The sequence below is a fragment of the Leuciscus leuciscus genome (assembly GCF_965113295.1).
Source record: "Leuciscus leuciscus genome assembly, chromosome: 12".
Lineage (NCBI taxonomy): Eukaryota > Metazoa > Chordata > Actinopteri > Cypriniformes > Leuciscidae > Leuciscus > Leuciscus leuciscus.
Genome location: NC_138736.1, coordinates 37,418,580 through 37,444,009, shown reverse-complemented (window position 1 = coordinate 37,444,009; position 25,430 = coordinate 37,418,580). Strand labels below are relative to the sequence as shown.

General features: G+C 42.4%; 2 protein-coding genes across 4 annotated transcripts in view; one reads left to right on the top strand and one right to left on the bottom strand.

Moving 5' to 3' along the window:
* The window catches only part of LOC309511707 (uncharacterized protein), a 169,225-nt gene extending 161,217 nt beyond the window's left edge, over positions 1-8,008 (top strand). The window contains exon 2 of the mRNA XM_082186977.1: positions 3,172-8,008. Within this exon, the coding sequence (XP_082043103.1) occupies positions 5,964-7,067 (1,104 nt within the window). The 5' untranslated portion in view covers positions 3,172-5,963 and the 3' untranslated portion in view covers positions 7,068-8,008. The remainder of the gene's footprint in view (positions 1-3,171) is intronic.
* LOC309511702 (E3 ubiquitin-protein ligase TRIM39-like) overlaps positions 1-24,773 on the bottom strand; it is a 208,088-nt gene extending 183,315 nt beyond the window's left edge. For 2 of the 3 annotated variants that reach the window (XM_082186962.1, XM_082186958.1), the window contains exons 1-2: positions 24,631-24,773; positions 9,967-10,053 (exon numbers count right to left, since the gene is read on the bottom strand). In XM_082186962.1, coding sequence (XP_082043088.1) covers positions 9,967-10,033 — 67 coding nt within the window. In that variant the 5' untranslated portion in view covers positions 10,034-10,053; positions 24,631-24,773. The remainder of the gene's footprint in view (positions 1-9,966; positions 10,054-24,630) is intronic. The other variant, XM_082186963.1, reaches the window with a different exon arrangement.
* Positions 24,774-25,430: the final 657 nt, after the last annotated feature.

The following is a 25,430-nucleotide window of genomic DNA, read 5'->3' as shown; positions in this document are numbered from 1 at the left end:
CGCACCGCTCCAAAATTTTATCAGATGCAGCAACCAGTAACAACCTATAAATATTAGCTAGCAACTTTACGAAAACTGTATCTTCATTTGTGGGGAAATACCCGATATTGCTTCTCAGCTTGCAAAACCACAACCGCTCACGGTGCCATCTTGAGCCCCCACTCAAGTTTGCGGTACTGCGTGGCGTAAGCAGGTTCCAGCTCACCACACCCTTGGTACGAGCTACCACGCATAGTATTGCATCAGTTAGGATAGCTTCAAGTTAGCGTAGATTTATCTGTATTTAGTACAGTGGTCAGGAGGGTACGTAGGTGTAGCATTGCTGGTTGCAAAAGCACTGCTGGACTGCATAGCTTTCCAGCAGACTTTGAAATTAGGCGCCAGTGGTTGCATGCACTTGGCCTGGAAGACCGTGAGTTCCCGCCTAGAGCTCAAGTGTGCAACCTGCATTTTACGCGGGTTTGCTTCTCCAACGCAATAGAGGTGGAAATGAGCTTCTCCACACAGCTCGCGCTGAAAAGCAACGCAGTGCCAAACGCTGCTCCTCCTGCATGGACTCCACCACCGCAGCGGCGTCTTGATGTGAATGATCATATATATTTTGATCACAATTTATGTTTAGGCTAAAGTTAATCCTCTGGGGTCGACAAACGCGCTGGCGCATTTTGCTGGATTTTTTCACATAGCGGCAAAATATGAATATGCCTACAGAGAGCGCGCGCTATTCACATCAACTCGATAAAACTCATCAGATGCATGTACTTTACGTCATCTTGAGACCCTGTGAGTCACTCTCCATTTTTAGAGTCTGACAGCAGCTGTCAATTAATCCGTCACTGCGGGTCTCAGGTGCACGCCTGAGTTTACGGGGTTTAGTTACCCTTAAAGGTGACAGATTAATTGACAGCTGCTGTCAGACTGATGCAATACTATGCGTGGTAGCTCGTACCAAGGGCGTGGTGAGCTGGAACCTGCTTACGTCACGCAGTACCGCTTACGTCACATAGTACCGCAAACATCCAATTGGAAAATTCAACTGCAGTAGCCACCATTCAACCTGAAGAGGGCATCACTCAGAAATGTTTACACCATATATTGTAGAATTAAAACACTTTATACCCAAATGTCAAAAAAGTTACTCGAATCAATGAACAGCACTAATAAAGCCCCATTCTTACAGATCATTAACTAAAAAAATTGGTTTAGTGTTTAGTTACCCTTTAAGAATAATCTCTTAAATCTCTTCACACTCCAGTACAGGAGGTGGCAGTATGGTAAAAGCTGGTATGCGACCCGCCAATAAATCCCATAGACAGTAAAAGAAATGGACACAGCGACCCCATAGACTTCAACGGAAACAAGTGAAGTCAGTTAGAAGTCAATTAGAAGCACTCACGGCTGAGCGTACTGCGCAGACTCAAACTGAGCTTGACGACGTAGATGTGACATGAGCAACCTGTCTGTCTTCTAGTAGCTGTGCCAAGAGAAATCTGAATCATTCCCTTCCGAATCTTGCAGAGACGGAGAGTGTGAGTAGGAGGTGTCCATGAGCTAGGAGCAGGAGCAACTTTATGACTCTCTATGGGCTTCTCAATTGACTTTATCGGACTTTATGCCTCCACGCCCCCCCGATTGCCTGAGAGCTTCTCCTCCTGTCTATACGGTAATTTCTCTACTGTGCGACAGAGAGTCGCGTTGTTATGACGCAATCGTTAGCCTATTTTTACAAAAACGGCTTCTACGGGGCCATAGTGTAAGATACAAGGTAATGGAGCCTTTTATACATTGTCGTGTTTCTTTAGAAATAAACAATGGACAAATGGAGTCTTTAAACGCCTCAGATGTAAAGTTATTCGCTGTCAAAGTGACGCCAAAATGAATGGGAGTCAATGGAATGCTAACAGCAGGTGATGGTCTGCTAACCAATGGTGGCCCCCATAGAAGGTATGCTTGCAGAGATCATATTCCCAGTGTTTGCAGAGATAAACATTGGGAATATTAAACATATCATTAAAAAACTATTTTTTTCCGTGTCTGGTCACTTCTGAGGACGTTCCGCTTCCTTGAACTTCCTGTTCCTCCGATCAGTCTTGCTGTTGGAATTCCTAAAGCAGAAGAAAGCTGATGCTGACCTGTATGACTTGTTAGGGGTTAACAGTTTAGGACCCAAAGACCAGATGTTTGAAAGAAGACCCGGAGTCAGAATTATTAAAAAATTTAAGAAAAGTTTTACTGAAGATAGTTTGCAGTTTCATCAGCAGAAGTTCAGCTTCAAGACTCACACAGGAGTTCGTAGGACGCCCCGCTTACAGTAACAAAGATCACAGCAGTTATACCATTTCCAAGGTCTAAGCTACATCATTGCTTACAGGTTGAATGATTCTCTTTGGCTAAGAAATAAATAAACATAGTAATTTTCCACACAGATTTCTACAGATACACTGAAGCATATCTCCATCTGATTATGCAGCTGACACTGGGACCCTGAAGTTAGGCACGTCGTGACTTTCCAGGTCTCAGATTTGGGTTGATGGGCGCCAGCGTGTCCCGAACAACAACTCAGTCAATCTCCAATAATGCCAGTGGTTCCTTAACCTGTAACCAAGAAGACTAACACACACACTGACACACAGCTTTTCCAAGGTTGGATTCGGCCAGACTCTAACTATAAACAGGAGAGTCCTCTCAATAATGCGTTCTTTCTCTCAAGGAGAACTACACTTTAGTCTAACTTGAAAGTAAGGCTTTAACAAAGAAATGGTCCCTTAAACTATTGGCTTCAATGACCCCTGTATGTTTAAACACGTTGAAGACCTTTCTCAAACACAAAACCAGTCCCTATTTCATTTCTGGAAGCCGGGCTAAATGAGCAAGCAATGGTACTGCATTCAGATATCAAATCATTTGATATTTAGAAGGAAAAATGTTGATTAATACCTTGATTATAATCACTCATTACATATACATTGAAGCAGCAGTGGATTCCAATCTCCCCCCAATATTTATACTATACTAAACTCTGAGTTCATCATCAAGTTGTCAGCTCAATATCATGACAATATATATATATATATATATATATATATTTATTATTAATCATAATTAGGACTAAATGCATGATAAACAATTATTTACGGGACATAGCACTCACAAAGAACCATTTTAACTAAGTAAACTAAAAACAAATCACTAAACAAATTAAATGTAAATATTTTAAATAACATATTTCCAGGTTTTCCTTGACTCTGTGAACCTCATTGTTTTCTCTGTATTTTCTGATTTGAAACTATAGCGCCACCTAGTGAACATTATCTACAGTAATGCTGTAGCACAGAGACATCAGAGAATCTTAAAGTAATAGTTCACACAAAAATAAAAATGCTATCATCATTTACTTTCCCCAAACCTGTATGAGTTTCTTTACTGTGACTGGTTTACTTTAAAGAGATAAAGTTTTCCACTCTTTCTCTCAGGACACAGAACAATGTGAAAAGACCAGAATATGTGACTAGCTTTATATATATATTTTTTTCCTTCAAAACAATGACCTTATTTTATCACTATCTACTGTAAAAAGAAGCTGTGCTCAATTTTCATACAGATCAAAAGACATTAAACATAAACAGCAATATAAATAGGCATCTTTAATAGAATAATCTCTACTATGTCCTGATAGAAGGAAAATATTTTTTATAAGGTTTAATTTTATAAGATAGGCCTACTCTTTTATACGGTTTCATATTTGCATCTCTACTTCATATCAGCACCATCAGATATTTAACAGTCCTATATTTTATTTGAAGATGTATTCACTGTATCAATAAAACAATAGCATTTAAATGAATCTGATGTGTGTTGAAATTTGTCTATTATTCTATTATATTCTTATGGTTAAACAAACCTAGTTTTACCATGGGGTAAACATTTGACATGGTAACTTGGTAATAGACCTACAATGTCTTCTTCTTCTTTTTTAATTTTTTTTGTTTTTACCATGATCATAATATCATGGTGTTTTGAAGATCCATAGTGTTGTGTATGACTATGGTAATAATCATACAGTGATATATATTGAGGAATTAACATCTGATTTACCTCAGTATTATCACAGATCATTTTGTAATTGAAATGGTAGAAACAGCTTTGATATACTTTATCAATTTTATCATAGTTTGGTTTATTTTGATGTATATAAAAACAAAAATACAGACACTTTCACTTTGTCAGGTTGAGATGGGAGAAAACAATGGCATGAATAATTATGAAAAGTTGAAAATAAAATTGTTAAACAAGCATTATATTTTCAAAATATACTTAGCATTTATAGCTAGAATTATAGATTCTCTTACGAGAGGTCTCTCGTACTGCGTAAGTATCTTACGCTAGGGGAAAATCCCTTTTCCGCGAGATATTGAAGCCAAAAAATTATCCTTAATTTGTATTATTGTAAAACGCGTTGCGGCAGCATACAGACATAGGCAAGACAGCTCGCGTGCCTATTGGCTGTTCTGCGGCAACTGCAGCAGCCTATCGAGGAAGGCCTAGCGTGACGTCAGACCCAATGAGGGTTCAGAATGCTCACGACCAGAAAAATCCTTGCGCAGATTCGCCGAGGAGATTGGTTTGTGTCAATAGATCTGAAAGACGCGTATTTTCAAATACAGATAGCGTCACGTCGCAGGCGATATTTGAGATTCGCCTTCGAGGGCCAGGCATACCAGTACACAGTCCTACCGTTCGGCTTGTCCCTAGCACCCCGTACATTTACGATGTGCATGGACGCAGCGCTCGCACCCCTCAGGCTACAGGGCATGTGAGTATTGAACTACTTGGACGATTGGCTGATTCTAGCTCAATCTCACTCTGTGCTCATAGAGCACAGGACCATTTTACTCGATCACCTAGAGAATCTGGGTCTCAGAGTCAATTGGGCGAAGAGTTCTCTGTCCCCCAGGCAGATAATATCTTTTCTGGGCACAGAACTTGACTCGCTGTCTATGATAGCGCGACTGTCACCACAGCGCGTACTAGACGTTCAGCGCACAGCGAGCTCTTTCCGCTGTGGCGCATCTGTCCCGCTCAAGAAATTTCAGAGGATGCTAGGTCTCATGGCCTCAGCATCATCAGTACTTCAGCTGGGCTTGCTTCGCATGCGCCCGCTACAGCTCTGGCTGAAAAGCGCGAGTGCCGCGCCGAGCGTGGGCTTCCGGTCTGCTTCGTCTCAAGGTCAATCAGAAATGCATTGCAGCTCTGAAACCTTGGAAAGCAAACGACTGGTACCAATCAGGTGTAAGCCTGGGGACTTCCTCGAGTGTGAAGGTAGTGTCTACGGACGCATCCACCTCGGGATGGGGAGCGCTGCTCGAGGGCAGATCGTTCTTCGGCCAATGGTCAGAACGGGAGAAGCTTCTACACATAAACTGCCTCGAAATGCTGGCAGTAGACAACGCGCTGACGCGTTTTTGTCCCCAAATACGAGGACACCACGTCCTGGTCCGCTCAGACAACATGTCTGTGGTGTCCTACATAAATCGCCAGGGCGGCCTCAGGTCCCGAAACCTGCATAGGCTGACAGAACGCCTCCTGGTGTGGGCTCAGCGCAACCTGCTCTCGCTGAGAGCAGCGCATGTGCCAGGGCTTTTAAACGTAGGACCGGACAGACTGTCCAGGAACAATGTTCCGACAGCCGAGTGGTCTCTATACCCACAGACAGTCCAGCTGCTGTGGAAGAAATTCGGCAGAGCGGAAGTAGACCTGTTCGTGTCTCAAGAAAACGCTCACTGTCTGGAATTTTTTTCTTCAAGAGCAGGGACGCGCTGGCTCATGTATGGCCCCGCCGCCCGCTCTATGCCTTTCCTCCCGTCTCTCTCCTGCCTCAGGTGATAGAACGGATCAGGGAAGAAGGATGCTCAGTGCTACTCGTAGCGCCGTTCTGGAAAAACCAACCCTGGTTCCCAGTTCTGATGCAGCTAGCGAGCTCTGCCCCATGGCCAGTGCCAGTGAGGAGGGACCTCGATTTGGCATCCGCGCCCAGAGCTGTGGTCCCTTCATGTTTGGGCCATCAACGGGTACCCGCTGACCTCCCAAGCGGAGTGTTAAACACGATCACGCAGGCTAGAGCTCCGTCTACGCGACATCTCTATTCCTCGAAATGGTCAGTGTTCTCCAGCTGGTGCACAGCTCGTGGCGTGTCGCCCCCAGACTGTGGGGTGACGGAGGTCCTCTCCTTCCTACAAGAGCTGTTGGACAAGGGCAGGTCCCCTTCCACGCTCAAAGTTTATGTGGCGGCCATAGCAGTGTTCTCAAAAACAACGCTTGGTCAGTCAATAGGAAGGAACGATTTAGTCATCCGCTTCCTTAGAGGAGCTAAGAGACTGAATCCTCCCAGACCTCCCTCAGTCCCGGTATGGGACCTTTCTACGGTTCTGGAAGCCATGAAAGGTGACCCATTCGAGCCTTTACAGACTATTGATCTTAAACACCTGTCTTTCAAGACAGTGTTTCTTCTGGCTCTCGCTTCAGTGAAGCGCATAAGGGACTTACACGCGCTCTCAGTAAGCGCGACGTGTATGGAGTTTGGGCCTAATGACTCAAGAGTTATACTCAAACCTAGGCACGGTTATGTTCCAAAATCCCTCAACACACCGTTTAGGGCGCAGGTCATTTCCCTGTCAGCCCAACCGGTCTCTGACGAGGAAGGAGACGCGAGCTTCCTTTGCCCAGTCAGGGCATTAAGAGCTTATGTGTCTCGCTCATCTGTCTTCAGACAGATGGAGCAGCTCTTTGTTTCGTTCAGCGGACGTTCCAAGGGACTAGCCGCGTCGAAACAGAGCCTATCCAGATGGATAGTTGACGCCATTGCACTGGCGTACACTTCCAAGGGCATGCAGTGCCCGTTGGGAGTCAGAGCGCACTCCACGAGAAGCATGGCTTCATCGTGGGCCTGGTCAAGTGGGATTGCCTTGCAAGATATATGTATGACGGCAGGCTGGGCCTCCCCATCTACATTTATAAGGTTTTATAACCTAGAGGTTCCCGCCTTACAGGCCAGGCTGTTGTCGATCTAAATAAACCAGTACTGTCTGTTCTGATGCTATCGGTTCAGAATACTGTGTCCGCTGAGCACTGCTCGCTGAGCACTGTTCGCTGATCGACCATAAAATGCTTATGGGCAAATGAATAAGACCCACAATTTTCCATTAGTTCAGGCCGTACTCCGCCCTGTCTGTATGATGTAATTTGCGTCTGAGGGACGCTGCTATATGTGGAAGAGCGCGGTTCCGCCCCTCCCTCTTCCCGGACTCCCAGTGAGTTCCCTTGGTGATTGTGCACTATATGAACCCCGGTCTTTTGCCCTCGGTCTTTGGTGTCAGATCCCAGCACACACGCCGTTTTACCTTGGGTCCCCTAGCGTAAGATACTTACGCAGTACGAGAGACCTCTCGTAAGAGAACGTACTCGGTTACTAACGTAACCTCGGTTCTCTCTAGAAGAGGGAACGAGTACTGCGTATCTTGCCGTGCATGCACACGCTCTGGTTCGCTTCGGCGATGAAAAACCAGATATCAGCTGCCTGCGAGCCGGATTTATAGGCCTAAGCCACGCCCGTTTCAGCGGGACATGACGCAGTGGGCACGAAGCACCCTCATTGGGTCTGACGTCACGCTAGGCCTCGCTCAATAGGCTGCTGCAGTTGCCGCAGAACAGCCAATAGGCACGCGAGCTGTCTTGCCTATGTCTGTATGCTGCCGCAACGCGTTTTACAATAATACAAATTAAGGATAATTGTTTGGCTTCAATATCTCGCGGAAAAGGGATTTTCCCCTAGCGTAAGATACTTACGCAGTACTCGTTCCATCTTCTTGAGAGAACCGAGGTTACGTTAGTAACCGAGTACGTTTTAACAATGAAAAACAAATTCTGAAAAAATAGCAAAACATGTTTAGATTTTTAATTATATACTGTAAATAATTTTCATTGTGTATTTCATATTACGGCAGAAAATTCATTTATTGTAATGATCAGGTGTGATGATCAGTGGAGTTGAGTTTTTACCTCCATCATTATTGCACGGGCTAAACAATGGATAGAGTTTCCCAGTGAAAGACTGATCAGTGAAAGAGTAGAGATGAGAGCTGGACTCCACATCATAAAAGGAGACCAGACCCTCCTCATAATCCACAAACACACCGACCCGCTGCGGCTTCACTCTCACACACAGAGAGACAGGAGGACCAGCACTGGCACTATATTCATTCCCATTCCTCAGAATCACAGTCCAGTATCCATTACTGGGAGTCATTGTGATCTCTCCCTTCCTCTTAATGGATTCTCTGGCCACTCCTAAAGCCCAGTCAGTCTTTCCCTTCACCTGCACCTCAAAATAAAATCTCCCTGAGGAGAATCCCTCCTTTCCCAGGACGATTACACCTCTATCAAATCTCTCTGGTTTGTCTGGGAGTTTCTGTCTAATGTCTCCATGTCTCACTTGTTTTCCATCATCAGACAGGATGAGATATGGATTAGCTGTATCAGGATCCAGAGCCACATCCACTGAGAAAACAGAGAATATAAATCACAAATTCACAATACAGATATTCAGTGATGATGTTTGTAATATGTAATCAGTGTTTAATCATATACTGTCGGTCAGTGATGAAGCTGTGAGTATCTGAATGTAATCTAGTGTAGTGCAGACAGCACACTGTACCTGCATACTGCTGTATCCTCTTCAGTTCTGTAGAGACACATGACAATAAAACACCATCAGATCTTTGACATGTTTATGTGTGGAATTATAGACAAGATTTAAGGTTATATTTAAAGAATTGTGTACAACATCATGTTTTATCTGATCAATGTTTCTCTGCTGATATTTAGAGAATCCCTGAACTCCTATTGTGTTTGAGCTCGAAATATTCCTCCTTTTTAGAACATCTTTGGGAATGTTTTGTGAACATTTTATGACATTTTTATTTTAGATATTGTTATGGCTAATGTTATTCATCTCAGTTTTGGAGTGTATTAGTGTTGTGGTTATTCAGCAAAGACAACACTATAAAAATAACCTTAGAGAAAGTGAAAATGAAAGCCCAGCACTGCGAAGCTGTTTGAACTACAGGTCAGAAATATTCCTCTAAAAAAAGAACAAATCTGCATGAATTCATGATGTCTATCGATTTGATTTTCTTCTGCTAAACTGATTTTATCTGACACATAATCACAACATTTAGATGAAACAGCTGAAAAGACTGAAAATGGCAGAAAATTATTTTTTTCTTTCTGTTGTTTCTCATCTAAAAGTGTTCACAGATTTACTAAAGCCTCAAGGTTCTGGTTACAGTGATGAAGCTTCTAGTACAAGATGAATTTACTGCATGTTTCCTGAAATTAGAGATGAATATGACCTGCTCTCTTCAAGAAGAACTGTGATGATAATGAGACACAAACACATGATGATCACACACTTCTCTTATTTCAGCTTTAAAGGGATACTTCACTTTAAAATGAAAATTCTGTCATCATTTACTCACCTTCAAGTTGTTTCAAACCTGTATGAATTTCTTTCTTCTGCTGCACAGAAAGATAGATAGTTTGAAGAATGTCAGTAACCAAACAGTTAACTGGAACCATTGACTTCCATAGTAGGAAAAAAAAGTACTATGGAAGTCAATGGTTCCAGTTAACTGTTTGGTTACTGACATTCTTCAAAATATCTATCTTTCTGTGCAGCAGAAGAAAGAAATTCATACAGGTTTGAAACAACTTGAGGGTGAGTAAATGATGACAGAATTTTCATTTTAAAGTGAAGTATCCCTTTAACAGACTCATTCTTCATTACTGAGTCTATTATTAGTTTAAAGTCAAAATCTTATTGAGAGAATGTCCAGAATGTGCAGAGCTTAATTCTAACCAATGCATGGCTATTTTCAAGATAAATATATGATAGATTTGTTATTGACTCACCTGGAGGAATATCCATACTCCCTCTCCTTTCTCGTTTTTTTGTTGATGGTGGGAAAGATTCTGCCATTGTTCTTCACCTCTTCATGCCTTTTCAAGGCAAAAAAAATAACAACAACAACAGAATAATCTTATATAGGGAATGTTGTTTACATTAAAGGACAAGTACAGATAACCCCCCAGATAACCTCAGTGTTTTTCAACCGCGGAAAGAGGTAAATAAAACAGCTGAGCAAAACAGCAAGAACAATGATGTGACATTTAGCCTACCTCAAAATGAGCTACATGGGAGTATTTTTTATATGTGCACTATATTACATATTTATTATATTTTTACTTAATTCATTAAAATAGCCTATTATAATGTTGTTATTACAATAAAAATCACATAATATTTAATTTGAGTTGTTATTTTTAACATTTAATAATAATACCAGCTGACAGGGCTCTCTCTCTGTAACCTGTTTACAGCATTAGGTGACATATTTTTGTTTCTTGAGAAAACAAATTAACATGTAGGCTATCTACTGTAGCCCCGACCCCCAATAACGTGAATCACAATATTTGACTTGGGCTGAATTTTATTGGATACAACATGAGCTAAAATTCAGTCGAAATGTGATGTTTTCTAATCTAATTTTGACCATACCTGAAACGGAAACAGAAGTAAAACATTGCTTATTCTAGGACGTGCATTAATTGCATGCATTAATTGACTTAGCAAAAACATAATGTAAGTGTCTAAAATGCGTGAGCACAGTTCAGTTGAATGATAAATAAAAATGCCACTTAATGCGGAATTTATGAAACTGTTTGCTGAAAAAAACACATCATGGCAGGTAGCCTACAGATAAAAAGTTTAAAATTTCATCACTTTAAGACATATCTATATCTACTATAATATATCTAGATATATCTACTATAATAACAAGGAACAGATTGTTTTTCTGAAAAAGTGTAGCAAAAGTCTGATATCATGCTTTGCAATGTAGTGAAGAAATTGAAAGCTTCATAGGCCTACACAGACACTTTAGCCTATTGCAGTGTTATTTAGTTATCATACAACTGCCTGACCAATAACACCTTCTGTAACTATTAGTAGACTAGGCTATATCTTGTCATTGTTACTGATAACAATACGCCCTTTACATTTCCTTTCTCATATGGTGATATGAAATAATCAAAATGAGAAATAAATCACACGTGTAGCCCCGCCGTGATCTGCAGACTGCAGCCAGGTCCTTCTCCAAAGGTTTGTCAGTGTCTGTGTAAGGGTCATATCCTATTTCTTAAGGCTTTATGTCGTGTGACTAAAATTAAAGAATGCCCAAACTTTGCTTGACAAGCAATCAAATGACAGAATACAATTCTGATAGCTTCCATTTCAGTGCAGTAAACAACTAAAATAGTTGAGTGAGTTTTTTACATGATTAAACCCTCGGGGAAGTTGCAACTATTGTTAAGACTGTCTTAAGAATTAAATAGCAGTCATCGCTCCAGACGCGGCGTCAGCCGATTTTGCCGGGGCTTAAGCCCCGAATGTTTTGAGTGTAGCCCCGAATGTATTTTGAAAAATTGACTGACAAATATGAAACCGGACAATAGCCTATGTAAACCCACGAAATCATAAGTTGCCTTATTTCATTGTGCTTTGGCTTCGCTGCTGTCTCTGACTGGTGATTGTTGAAATCTGTCTCACACAGAGACGCACCACTTGAGTGATTTAAGCCTATCCCAGAATATCTGGGTGATATTCTGGGATAGAATGTGAGGTCAGATTGTTGCGGCTAGAGGAATCTACTCTACAGAGCAAGCATCACCACAGAGGTAGAAACAATAATCTTTATTTAATATAATTCATGCAGTTACCAAACATGTCAGACTGGGTCAGATTCTTGAAGTCCCAAACACAAATGCAAATCAGCCTGGGCGAACAACACCACGATGGAGCATGCTACACAGAGAACATCGCATTAAATAGGCCATACAAAAGCTAGCGTGCACGCAATAAATAGGCAAAAGCTATAGCACACACATCACCCCCGTAGGACACTGCACATGTTCACAATGCACGTAAACTTCACACCCAAGACGCCATCAGACTACTACATAAGAATACAGTTCATCATAACCCTCCCACCCCATCATGAAATGGCTATATTGCCAGGTTTAAAATCACACACACACACACACACACACACACACACACACACACACACACACACACACACACACACACACACACAAAAGTTCAACACGTTCAATGCTCGTGAGGCCTCCGAACTATAGCGGAAACGGAGCACCCCTTGCTGAGAAGCCGCGCCGCCCACGTACGAAAAAAATTTTTTTCCCCAGGATAGTAGGGGAAGACTCATGAATATTCATTAGGGAAATCATCCTTGATTGGTCTTAACCCCAGTGACGGGTAGGTTTAGGGGCGGGGTTGGGGTAGGTCATCACCCAGTGACGGGTAGGTTTAGGGGCGGGGTTAGGGTAGGTCATCAGACCAATCGGGGATGACTTCCCTAATGAATATTCATGAGTCTTCCCTAACCATCCTAGGAAAAAAAATATCGCCACCCGGCCTTATATACAGGTTAGCCCGCTAAGATATCTTCGCTGCCGGCAGCCCTAAATAGCATGCGAACGGCACCCACCCCGCAACCTTGAGTGCAGCTCGGCGTTAGCAACAACACACCGCTTCTCAGTCCCGCCACCCTTCGCTGTACTCTTCTTTTTATGGGTCTCCTCTCCTTGAAATTCACGATAATCACTGTTCCAAAGCTCCTGCTCCTTCACGCTCATCAGTGGTCAGGTGCGAACAATCAATTAACTCTTCCCTCAAATCCCTCCCCCCCACACACGACAGTCATAACAATGCATTTATCAAATGTCACTTCATTACAAATCTCACAGCAATTACATTTTTTTTATAAATAACGCAGTCAGCACTGCCGCACAGTCCTCTGTCAGAACAGATGTTGTCAGGCTATATGTCAGTAAAACTCAGAAAAACGAACTTTCCTGTCATGTCAGCCGTGTGCTCGTGGCGAGCACTCTTCAATATCACGCGCAAATGCGGCGCGCCCTGTATCACGCAAAAGAAACTACGAGCATGTAACGTTGTGTTCTGTCGTCAATTAAGTATTCAAATAACCAAAAGGGAGATTAAAGCTGCATCAAAACTCTATGTCGGGGCTTTTGTATTGCTTTGTAGGCTACATAAATGTTACACATTTTGGCACAGCCCTACTCATTTTTCATTATTAATATTCTAACATTTTATCAATATTGCAAAGTCATCAAAACTGACTCGTGTCATAAAAAAATATAAATAATTGTGACCAAAAATGTGAAAAATACATCTAGCCTAAATTATCGTTCATGACATTCTTTTAACTATAAGCAACCCAATTTTTCCCCCCCAATCAGTACCTAATCAGTATTTTTATTGTGAGTGTGAACTGCTGCGCAGTCGTGTGATTTAGTCAGCTAGATTAATATTATTACAATGTATTCCTATTTAACACAGATGTTCTTTGCGAATTACAGAAACTATAAGGAAAATTCATAAGTATAAATATATATTTATAAAATATATATATATATATATATATATATATATATATATATATATATTTGTATGGTCCTCGAATGTGTTCGAATATTTCACCAGCATCAGCCTTTTCACCGCTTGTATCACTCCGCTTGTCTGTGTTTGCGCAACTTGCATCATTAAGCCAGTAGGTGGCGACAAGTGTCTTTATGAGTAAACAATTGAACTTTAATTGAACTGATTGTCTTGTCCTGTTATTATCATGCGTCGCGTCTGAATGCGTTGTTGTTTTTGGAGCTCTATCGATTTGATTTATAATTCTTGATTTTTCTCTTTAAACTCGCTTACAACGAAGATTTTCTACTTTTCCTCACTGAGAAGCACTACTGCTCAAACCTCATTGTTACAACGCGGACTGTTGAGCAGACGCGTCTCAAGCCTATTAGTGATCCAACGCTGCATACTCTTAAAGGTTACGTCCGTGGATCACGGCTGAACGCGTCTTCTCCACACTCACTTATAAACAAACATTTTTTATTTTTTTTTCGCCTATCGTGCGTCTACTCTACACCCCTACCACTAAAAAAAACTAAAAAACCTCATAGTTACAACGTGGACTGTTGAGCAGACGCGTCTCAAGCCTATTAGTGATCCAACGCTGCATACTCTTAAAGGTTACGTCCGTGGATCACGGCTGAACGCGTCTTCTCCACACTCACTTACAAACAAACAAACTTATAATATAAATTAGTATTAATATTGATAGCATCACTGGTAGCTTCGTTGCTAACTCACTGTCCATCTGTTAAAATGGCGAATATATCAGATGTAAGTAGTCTACCGTTTGGTGCAGGTGAGGACACATTTGAGCTGCACGCACTGCAGTCTGAGCTGGAAGCTGTTGAGAAACAGATCCACAACCTTTTATTGAGACAGGCCGAGCTGAGAGACCGGTGTTTGGCTCTTGAAACATCACGTGCCGACGCACACAAATCAGTGTTTAACGTTACTAACCCGCTGACTCCAACCGCGTCTACTCCGTGCGTTCCTCAGCATCGGTCGCAATCAGCCATGGTCTCGTTCACTCCGGCTCCAACACGCCACCACGAAGCCTGGGTGGTTCCGCAGCGGAAGACGCGAGTCAGGTTTAGACCAAGACTTTCTCCGACCCTCCCGGTTTTCGAGTTATCCACACAAAACCGCTTCTCCCCTCTACGCGAAACAGAACACGATGCTGTGATCATCGGCGATTCCATCGTTCGGCACGTACACGCTACGTTAGGTAAAAGTAAGGTGCAAAGTCACTGCTTTCCTGGTGCTCGTGTTTCTGAAATCTCTGCTCGCGTTCCCGAGATCCTGAACGGTGACGAGCGCGTCGGAACTGTGGTCCTGCACGCGGGAGTGAACGACATCAGGCTGCGCCAGACGGAGATTCTGAAGAAAGACTTCAGGAATCTATTCGATACGGTACGCAGCACATCGCCTGAAACAACGATCATTGTGTCAGGACCGCTTCCCACGTACTGACTAGGGCATGAAAAGTTCAGCAGATTATTTGCGCTAAATGAATGGTTAATGTCATGGTGCAATGAGCAGAAACTGCTCTTTGTAAATAATTGGAATCTGTTTTGGGAGCGTCCTAGGCTTTTCCGTGCTGATGGCTTACACCCAAGCAGATTTGGAGCGGCTCTTCTGTCAGATAACATCTCCAAAATGTTAAATACCCTTTGACTAGTAACCAAAAGTCCAAATCATAGTCTCTGCTGCACCAATTCAACTGATATAAATACTAGTGTAGAACATTGCATAGAAACCGTGTCTATTCCTCGTTTAGTGAGATCAAATAATAAATCTAATGCAGGATCTAGGAAAAATCTAATTGTTATTAAAACAGAAAATGTTGCTATTAGTAAACAAAAACTATTTCTAAAGCTAGGTCTTCTAAACATTAGATCACTCACACCTAAGGCAGTTATTGTAAATGAAATAGTCACAGATAATAGCTTCGATGTACTTTGCCTAACTGAAACCTGGCTTAAACCAAATGATTATTTCGGTATTAATGAGTCTACTCCTCCTGGATACTGTTATAAGCATGAGCCCCGTCTGATTGGTCGTGGCGGAGGTGTTGCAACCATTTATAGAGATATTCTAAATGTTACTCAGAAAACGGGTTATAAGTTTATTTCATTTGAAGTACTTGTACTAAATGTTACGCTCTTAGATGTTAGAAAAACATCACTATTATCTCTAGCCTTGGCTACCGTATATAGACCGCCAGGGCCTTACGCTGATTTCCTAAAAGAGTTTGCAGATTTTCTCTCAGACCTATTAGTCAATGTCGATAAAGCATTAATTGTTGGAGATTTTAACATACACGTAGATAATCCAAATGATGCGTTAGGAGCTGCGTTTACAGATTTATTAAATTCATTTGGGGTCAAGCAAAACGTCATCGGACCAACACATCGTCTTAATCATACACTCGATTTAATTATATCACATGGAACCGATCCAACCGATATAGATATCATTCCACAAAGTGATGAAGTCACTGATCACTACATGGTAACTTGCATATTACGTACTGCTGTAATATGTCATGCAGCGTCGCGTTATCGACCAGGCAGAACAATCCTTCCATCCACTATAGATAATTTCTCAAATTGCTTATCTAATTTGTCTCAGCTGCTGCCTGAACCCAAACAAACAGATGAACTAGAAGAACTAACTAGCACTATGAGCACCATTCTCTCTAGAACATTGGATGTGGTTGCACCTATTAAATTAAAAAAGGTCAGAGAGAAAAATAAAGCACCATGGTATAACAATACTACGCATGTTTTAAAGAGAGAAACCCGTATTTTAGAGCGTAAATGGAAACAAACTAATTTAGAGGTCTTTAGAATCGCGTGGAAAGACAGTATGTCACGTTATAAAAAGGCCCTAAAAGCGGCCAGGGCTGAGCACCTCCGCAAACTAATAGAAAACAACCAAAATAATCCAAGGTTTTTATTTAACACCGTGGCTAAACTAACAAATAAACAGACGTCACCCGAACAAAATATCCCGTTACAGTTCAGTAGTACTGATTTCATGAACTTCTTCACTGAGAAAATAGAAAGCATCAGAACCACAATTGTAAACGTTCAATCTTCAATCGCGCCTTATAATTCAGCTTCAATTATCACCCCGCAAGAACAATTACAGTGCTTTACAACTATAGAACAAAAAGAGTTAAATAAAATTATCACTTCATCTAAAACAACAACATGTTTATTAGATCCTATACCAACTAAACTACTGAAAGAAGTGTTACCTGTAGTGGAAGAGCCTCTCCTCAATATTATTAACTCGTCTTTATCTCTAGGTCATGTTCCAAGAACATTTAAACTGGCAGTTATAAAACCTCTCATTAAGAAACCACAATTAGATCATAATAATCTAGCAAATTATAGACCCATTTCAAATCTTCCATTTTTGTCTAAAATATTAGAAAAAGTGGTGTCCGCTCAACTGGGCTCTTTCTTGCAACAAAATGATATCTATGAAAAGTTTCAGTCTGGATTCAGACCGCATCATAGCACTGAAACTGCGCTCGTTAAAATCACAAATGATTTACTTTTAGCTTCTGACCAAGGCTGTATCTCAATACTAGTTTTACTTGATCTTAGTGCTGCGTTCGATACTATAGATCACACAATACTCTTAGATCGACTACAAAATTATACTGGTGTTCAAGGACAAGCACTAAGCTGGTTCAAATCATACCTATCTGACCGCTACCATTTTGTCTATTTAAATGGAGAAAAATCGATCATAACTCCAGTAAACTATGGAGTGCCGCAGGGATCTGTGTTAGGCCCTCTGTTATTTTCAATATATATGATGCCACTTGGAAATATTATAAGGAAACATGGAATTAGTTTCCATTGTTATGCTGATGACACTCAAATATATATTTCATCAAGGCCGGATGAAAACGCTAAATTTTCCAAATTGACAGAGTGTGTTAAAGATATAAAAGATTGGATGACGCGTAATTTTCTTTTATTAAATCCAGACAAGACAGAGGTAATACTTATCGGTTCAAAAAACCGCCCACAAAACCTCGCACAATACAACTTTAACATCATAGGATGTCCTGTTACTTTATCCGCTACAGTAAAAGACCTGGGTGTTATACTCGATTGCAACCTGTCTTTTGAAAATCATATTTCATATGTTACAAAAACAGCCTTTTTCCACCTTAGAAACATTGCTAAGCTACGTAATATGCTATCAGTTTCTGATGCAGAAAAGTTAGTTCATGCATTCATGACCTCGAGACTGGATTACTGTAATGCCTTATTAGCTGGTTGTCCTGCATCCTCAATAAACAAGATACAGTTAGTCCAAAATGCCGCCGCTAGAGTTCTTACGAGATCAAGAAAATATGATCATATAACACCGATTTTATCATCACTGCATTGGTTACCTATAAAGTTCCGTATTAATTACAAGGTATTGCTACTGACTTATAAAGCCCTAAACGGCTTAGCTCCAGTCTATTTAACGGATCTTCTATCGCCCTATAATCCATCGCGCTCTTTAAGATCACTAAATTCAAGGCTTTTGGTCATACCTAGGATATTCAGAACCACCAAAGGAGGGAGAGCATTTTCACATTTGACTCCAAAACTCTGGAATAGTCTTCCTGATACTGTTCGTTGCTCAGACTCGCTCTCCCAGTTTAAAACTAGATTAAAGTCGCATCTCTTCAGCCAGGCATTCATATAATCCCACAGTTCAAACTACAATCCGGCCTCTAGCTCATAAATGCCAGAGGAGAACTGGCCCCCGACTGAGCCTGGGTTCTCCCAAGTTTTTTTTTCTCCATTAGGTCACCTGATGGAGTTTTAGGACACCATTAGGTCACTTGATGGAGTTTTTCGGTTCCTTGCCACTGTTGCCTTTGGCTTGCTCAGTTGGGGATATTTTGGGGATATTTAATTTAATTTTATCAATCAATAAATTCCTCTTGAAACAAACTTTGTTGTATTATTTAAATTTAATACTGTGAAGCTGCTTTGATACAATCTGTATTGTGAAAAGCGCTATACAAATAAACTTGACTTGACTTGACTTGACTTGATTAGTGCCAAAAACATTGATTAACTCAAGAAAGAAACAAGTTGCTGAAACCAATCTTTATTGCTAATATATAAAATGCTCATTTGCCTCTGGACACAAAAAGATTGCACTGGTGTTTGATTGAAATGTTACATCTATGCAAAATAATCCTTGAAAAATTTCCTTTCCATTCCTGTTTGGAAAATGTGATTGTGAATTGTCAACAATAAGCAGAAACATTCTTTTTTTTTTTTTTTTTTTTGAGTGTATCGTTCATTTCAACATTTATCCTCATTCTCATGTTTAAGAATCTGTTATATTCTTGACACATAATTTATGCTTCTGCCTACTGACATGCTTTTAAAGTTATTGTTATCCAATTTTTTGGCCTTCAAACACCTTAAAATGCACATATCTAGGGCCGAGAAATCCAAATTTTCTCGGTGAGGCATTCCCCCGATCCCCCCTAACTATGGGGCGCCGTTTGTAAAGCGGCTCACGCTGAAAATAACAGCAACATTTTGTCACATTTAGCTTCAAACAATGTTTAAAAAACAGAATTTTTGACGGTCACTTTTTAGCACATTTACAACAATATTTGTCAACTTAGAGATATTTTAAATAGTTAAATCGAAATATTAAATGTTACACCTAAATGTTCAATGTTAAATCTAAATGCTAAACGTTTGGAGAAACGTCTCGGGTTACGTATGTAACCCTTGTTCCCTGAGAAAGGGAACGAGACACTGCGTCGGTGACGACACTAGGGGAACGCCCTTCAGCGTAGCACGTCTGAATTCATGAATGAAAACTAATCCAATCCTATTGGCGTTGCGTGATGACATAGCGTGTGACGGCATATACGGATGTGTACAAAAGCACGCCGGCACACAGAAAAGTCAGCTTTGCTATGAAGCAAGTCGCTCCAGGCGGGGTAAGGCGTGGCGAACCGACGCAGTGTCTCGTTCCCTTTCTCAGGGAACAAGGGTTATATACGTAACCCAAGACGTTCCCTTTAGAGGGAACTCGAACTGTGTCGGTGACGACACTAGGGGAACGAGATACCCACTATGCCACAACGAAACCCGCCTGCCCCAGTGTGAAGTTGTCTCCAGGCACACTTAGGACGAGAGCACTCGTGCGCTGGGTGTAGAGGGAAGGTCCAGACTGTAGAATCTCATGAATGTGTGCGGAGTGGCCCAGCCAGCCTCCTCACATATGTCGTGGATAGGAGTCCCTGAAAGGAGGGCTTTGGAGGATGCCATGCCTGTAGTAGAGTGAGCCCTCACGGCCATAGGTGAAGGCAGATTGCGCACCTGATAGGCCAGAGAAATAGTCTGAACGATCCAGTTGCTGATGGTTTGCTTAGAGGCGGGGAGCCCTTTCTTGGGGGACCCGAAACACACCAGCAACTGGTCCGCCTTCCTCCACTGTGAAGACCTCTGAACATAAATGTCTAATGCTCTGACAGGGCAGAGCAGATGAAGTCTTCCATCCTCTGCCGTCACATGAGGTGGGGGATGAAACGCCTGCAGAACCGTAGACCTAGCCATACTGGTTGGCACCTTAGGGACATAGCAAACTCCACTGAGGAGATACCGAGAGTGCCTGGAGATCTCCCACCCTCTTAAGAGAGGTGATGGCAAGGAGAAAAGCCACCTTGAGAGTCAGGTTCTTGGCCTCAGCCGACTCCAGCGGCTCGAAGGGGGCCTCAACCAACGCTTCGAGGACCACTGCCAGGTCCCAGGTGGGAACCCTGGTGCGAGTCGCAGGTCTCATCCTCCAGGCTCCACGTAGGAAGCGTACGACCAGCTGATGCCTCCCCAGAGGCCCATCACTCAGAGGAGCGTGGAAAGCCGCAAAGGCAGCCACATAAACCTTGAGTGTGGACGGGGTAAGTCCAGCAGAAAAGCGGTCATGGAGAAACTCCAATACTGAAGCCACCGGGCAGTTAACTGGGTCCAATCCACGCTCTCTGCACCAAATGGAAAATACATTCCACTTCAGGCCGTACAACTTCCTTGTGGAGGGAGCTCTGGAACTGAGAATAGTCTCAACTACTCCTGCAGATAGGCCGGCTTCTAGGTACTGTGCCCCCTCAGGGACCAGACCCACAGTTTCCACAGCTCGGGCCGAGGGTGGAGAACTGAGCCCCCTGCCTGGGACAGCAGGTCCCTTCTCAGAGGGATCTGCCATGGCGGGCCTGTCAAGAGTGATATTATGTCCGAGAACCATACTCGGGCCGGCCACAACGGGGCTACTAATAGTAGGCTGACACCTGACGCCTCGGCCACGTCTGTACCATGGCATCCAACCCCAGCGGGGCTGGATGCGTGAGGGAGAACCACAGGGGACAGTGTGTTGTCTCTCGAGACGCAAATAAGTCCACTTCCACCGGGCCGAACCTCTCGCGTATCAACTCCACCGTCTCGGGGTGGAGTCTTCATTCCCCGGGCCTCAGCCCCTGCCTCGACAGTATGTCTGCTCCCTGGTTCTGGTCCCCTGGGACATACATCGCCCTGAGAGACGACAGTCTCCGCTGGGACCACAGGAGGATCTGATGCGCCAGTCTGCTGAGAGGACGCGACCTAAACCCTGGCAGTTTAAATAGGACACCACTGATGTATTGTCGGTTCTCACGAGAACATGGTGAGCATGGAGGTTTGGCAGAAAACTCCTCAGAGCTCGGAACACCGCCAACATTTCCAGGCAATTTATGTGCCATGAGGAATGATGGTCCTGCCAGAGACCTCTCGTAAAGCAGCCTTCCATGACCGTGCCCCAGCCCGTGAGGGAGGCGTCTGTCGAAATCGTAATTCAGCGACATAACGCTCCTAACTTGGGACCTTGGGACAGAAACCAAGGCTTTTTCCATATTGATAGGGAACGAAGGCATCTGCGCGTAACCCTTATCATGCGGAATGGATTTCCCCTTGGGGAAAACCCCTTGGCTTTCAACCACCACTGCAGGGCCCTCATGTGCAGCAGGCCAGAAGGTATCACGCTGGACGCTGCTGCCATGAGACCCAACACTCTCTGGAAGTGTTTCACTGTGATGGTGTGGCCTAGCTTCACCCTGTTTAGTGTGGTCAATATGGACTCGATACGTGCAGGAGACATTTGTGCCTGCATCGTCGTCGAGTCCCATACCACCCCCAAGAACGTAGTCTGTTGGGCGGGTGTCAACACGCTCTTTTTCTTGTTGAGCCTCAACCCCAAGCGCTGAATATGGCCAAGGACGACATCTCGATGCCAAACTGCCAACTCGCGAGACTGGGCCAGGATTAGCCAGTCGTCGATGTAATTCAGCACACGGATGCCCTGGAGCCTCAGTGGGGCCAGAGCTGCATCCATACACTTGGTGAATGTGCGAGGGGAGAGTGCTAGGCCGAAAGGAAGAACCCGATGTTGGTACGCTTCGCCCCCGAAAGCAAACCTCAGGAACCTCCTGTGAGATGGAAGGATGGAGACGTGAAAGTATGCGTCCTTTAGATCTATCGTGACAAACCAATCCTCGGATTGGATAGAACTCACGATGATGGGAATAGTGAGCATCTTGAACTTGAACCTCCTCAGAGACCGGTTCAAGTGCCTTAGATCTAAAATTGGATGCAACCCTCCATCCTTCTTGGGAACTATGAAGTACCGGCTGTAGAACATGCTCTATGGCCCCTTTTGCCAGCAGCGAGTGAACTTCCTGTTCCAACACCAGACCCTGCTCTGGGTGCACTGAAGTCCAGACCACCCCGTTGAATTTTGGTGAATATGTCAGAAATATGTTGCTGGGAACACAATTAGAGCTGCTGCGAAGCTTCGTTTCTAATGTAGGACACTTAAGGAAACGAGTGTTTGAAATATTCCTTTGAAATAGGAAATGAAATGAAATGATCAGATGATCAGATGATAGGCTACACGGACCAGATTTAGATTTAGATTTAACATTTATGTAACAGGATTAGTTAAGTGATTGACAGTTGTGGTGTCCTATCAGGGGAGAGTATGGTCTATTTAATGCGGGTTGGCTGTATCCTGAGATACGTCACGTCTTTGCTCCGCCCCCCTCGTGTGTCATTCACTAGAATCACAGGTATGTGTTGGTAGCGGCTGGTTTAAACCCTGTGTTTAGAACCCTACTGATGTGTTGTCATCTTTTTAAATTGTAGCTTTCCATTAGCACTTTTCCGACGGTGCGCTTATCAGCTCGGAGTGAGTGTCTGCTCACCCTTCAGCTATTTGCTGTTCCTGTATTCAGTGATTGGGTGTGGTATAGTGGGTTGAATGTTACTATTAATGTGTTGCTTCCTGTACCCCAGCTAATCGGCGGTTTTAATGAATGCTGTAAACAGTAGCCTGTGAGAATTATATATGAGGGATATCCTCTTGTGGTAAGTGTTCTGTAAGATGGCTGGAAAATTGTAGTAAAATGAGCACTAGTAACATCTCGCTTCCTTTAAGGCTTTCATGAGGCATGGGTCACCTCTCTCGTCCTCCGGACCGTGTTTTTCTGATCTTCAGCACGATCTCCCTTTCGTTTCTGCAGTGATTGTGTTTCGTATAACCTGAGTCCATTTTGAGAACCGCGGTGTTTGCGCTGTGATCGCGCCGTTGGGAAAGCAAACACGTCAACAGGATTTGTATCGTCTACTTCCTTTTTTTTTGTAGAGTGACAGAAAAAGTTATAACGTTAATCTGACTGTTAGTGTACAGTATTTATTAAAACTCAATTGTTTATTTATTGTTTCTTCCAGGAACTGAGGTGACCAGGCGGAAGGGCCTTCTCTTGCAGTGTTGTAGTGGTGGTGTTGCATTGGGTGACACTTTTGAAGTTCCTGCGTGTGTAATCCAAGTGCACGGTGACGTGTGTGTGAGTAGGATTGCACTTTTGGAAAAGCCATTCCGCCGGTAAACTCAGCCTGGTTGTTTGGTAGGCTATATATTCTTTCTTTTTGTTTGACTTGTGAGTTGTATTTGCAGACCTTCTTTTCTTGTGACTCCTCCTACCCTTGTGGGTAGAGGACTGTGTTGGTGCTGCCATTTCATACTGCCCTCGGTGATTTCTCTTGCTAACTGTCAAATAGTAAATGTAGCGCTGGGCGCCTTTTAAAGCAGAACATATTTTAACTTTTTGTACATTAATAAAGTGTTTATCCAATTATGTGTACTTGTGTCTCTGACCTCCCTGGCACACACGAACCTGTGTGACCTAGTGTTCATTACTGGGTTATTTAGATAGCCTATTCCCTGATTGATTCAGGGTAGCGTAGTCGACAATTATCACCATAAACTAAATTATTTATTAAAAGCCTATACCGCTCCGTCACATTTAGATTTAACATTTAGATTTAGATTTAGATTTAACATTTAGATTTAGCATTTAGATTTAACATTTAGGTGTAACGTTTCATATTTAAATGTGCTAAAAAGTGACCGTCAAAAATTCATACCAGTTTTTTAAACATTGTTTGAAGCTAAATGTGACAAAATGTTGCTGTTATTTTCACTGTGAGCCGCTTTACAAACGGCGCCCCATACTAAACTACCTCACATTTGAATGCGCGTGTCTGTGTGGTAGTGTGGGCTGGTGAGTCTACATTGCCATGGCAATGAACTGCAGCCTGCCAGGGCTGAATTTTTTAACCAGTGCCCCCTGCATATAGGCCTGCAATATCGAATCATGTTATCTTATTACTCATCCCCAGCCCCTGATGTTTCGGGCTCAGCCCCTGATGTTTTTAAAGCCTAGAAACGCCCCTGCATCGCTCTTACTTTTCGGTTTCAAATTACACCAATCTACGTTTTTACGTTCTACGACTTTAAAAAGTTATGAACAGTCTTAAAGAATTTTTTTTTATTAACTTTGATTAACTAAGGACTAGCAGTTTATGCAAACGGCGCCTGGTTCTGTTCAAATTTTGCCAGTTCGACATAAACCTACTAAACCAGTTCACTTCCATTAGAAACCTGTTCAGCACAATCTCTCTTATATTTCTATCTCTTACCTGTGAGGATCAGATGTGTCCACAAGACTCTTTGAACGGATCAATAAATATTCTGTAGTTTAAAGAGGTTGATCGTTTCAGGAGTCCATATTGTCGTTGTTGGTCAAGTTGGTTTCACTTTCTCTGAATCTCTCTGAACTACAGTGATGTCAGAGCGGTTTCTACGAGAAACTGGACAAGCGACCGTAAAATAAACATTCTGTTACTGTCATAAAACAGCAACGAAGAAGGAGAAGTTCCGTCACGTTTATTGTATGGCGCTGTAAAAAAAAAAAAAAAGCGTTTGATACGACTTATCTTCCTGTGCTAAATTTTTTTATGCGCATTTCAGTGCAGTAAGGAGGCAGGGACGTGAGAGTTCCTCAGGGACAGGGGCTCAAATGTAAAAAAGGGGCATATACAGTACCAGTCAAAAGTTTGGAAACGTTAACTATTTTTAATGTTTTTGAAAGAAGTCTCTTATGCTCATCAAGCCTGCAGTTAAAAAACAAAACAAAACAAAAAACAGTAATATTATGAAATATTATTACAATTTAAAATAATGGTTCTCTTTTTTAATATATTTTAAAATGTAATTTATTTTTGTGATGCAAAGCTGAATTTTCATCAGCAAGTACTCCAGTCTTTGGTGTTATGATCCTTCAGAAATCATTCTAATATGATGATTTGATACTCAGTTATTATCAATGATGGAAACAGTTTACGCTGTTTAATATATTTTTTTGGAATACTTTTTTCAGGATTCATTGATGAGTAAAACATTAACAGCATTTATTCATTAAAACAGCATTTATTCAAAA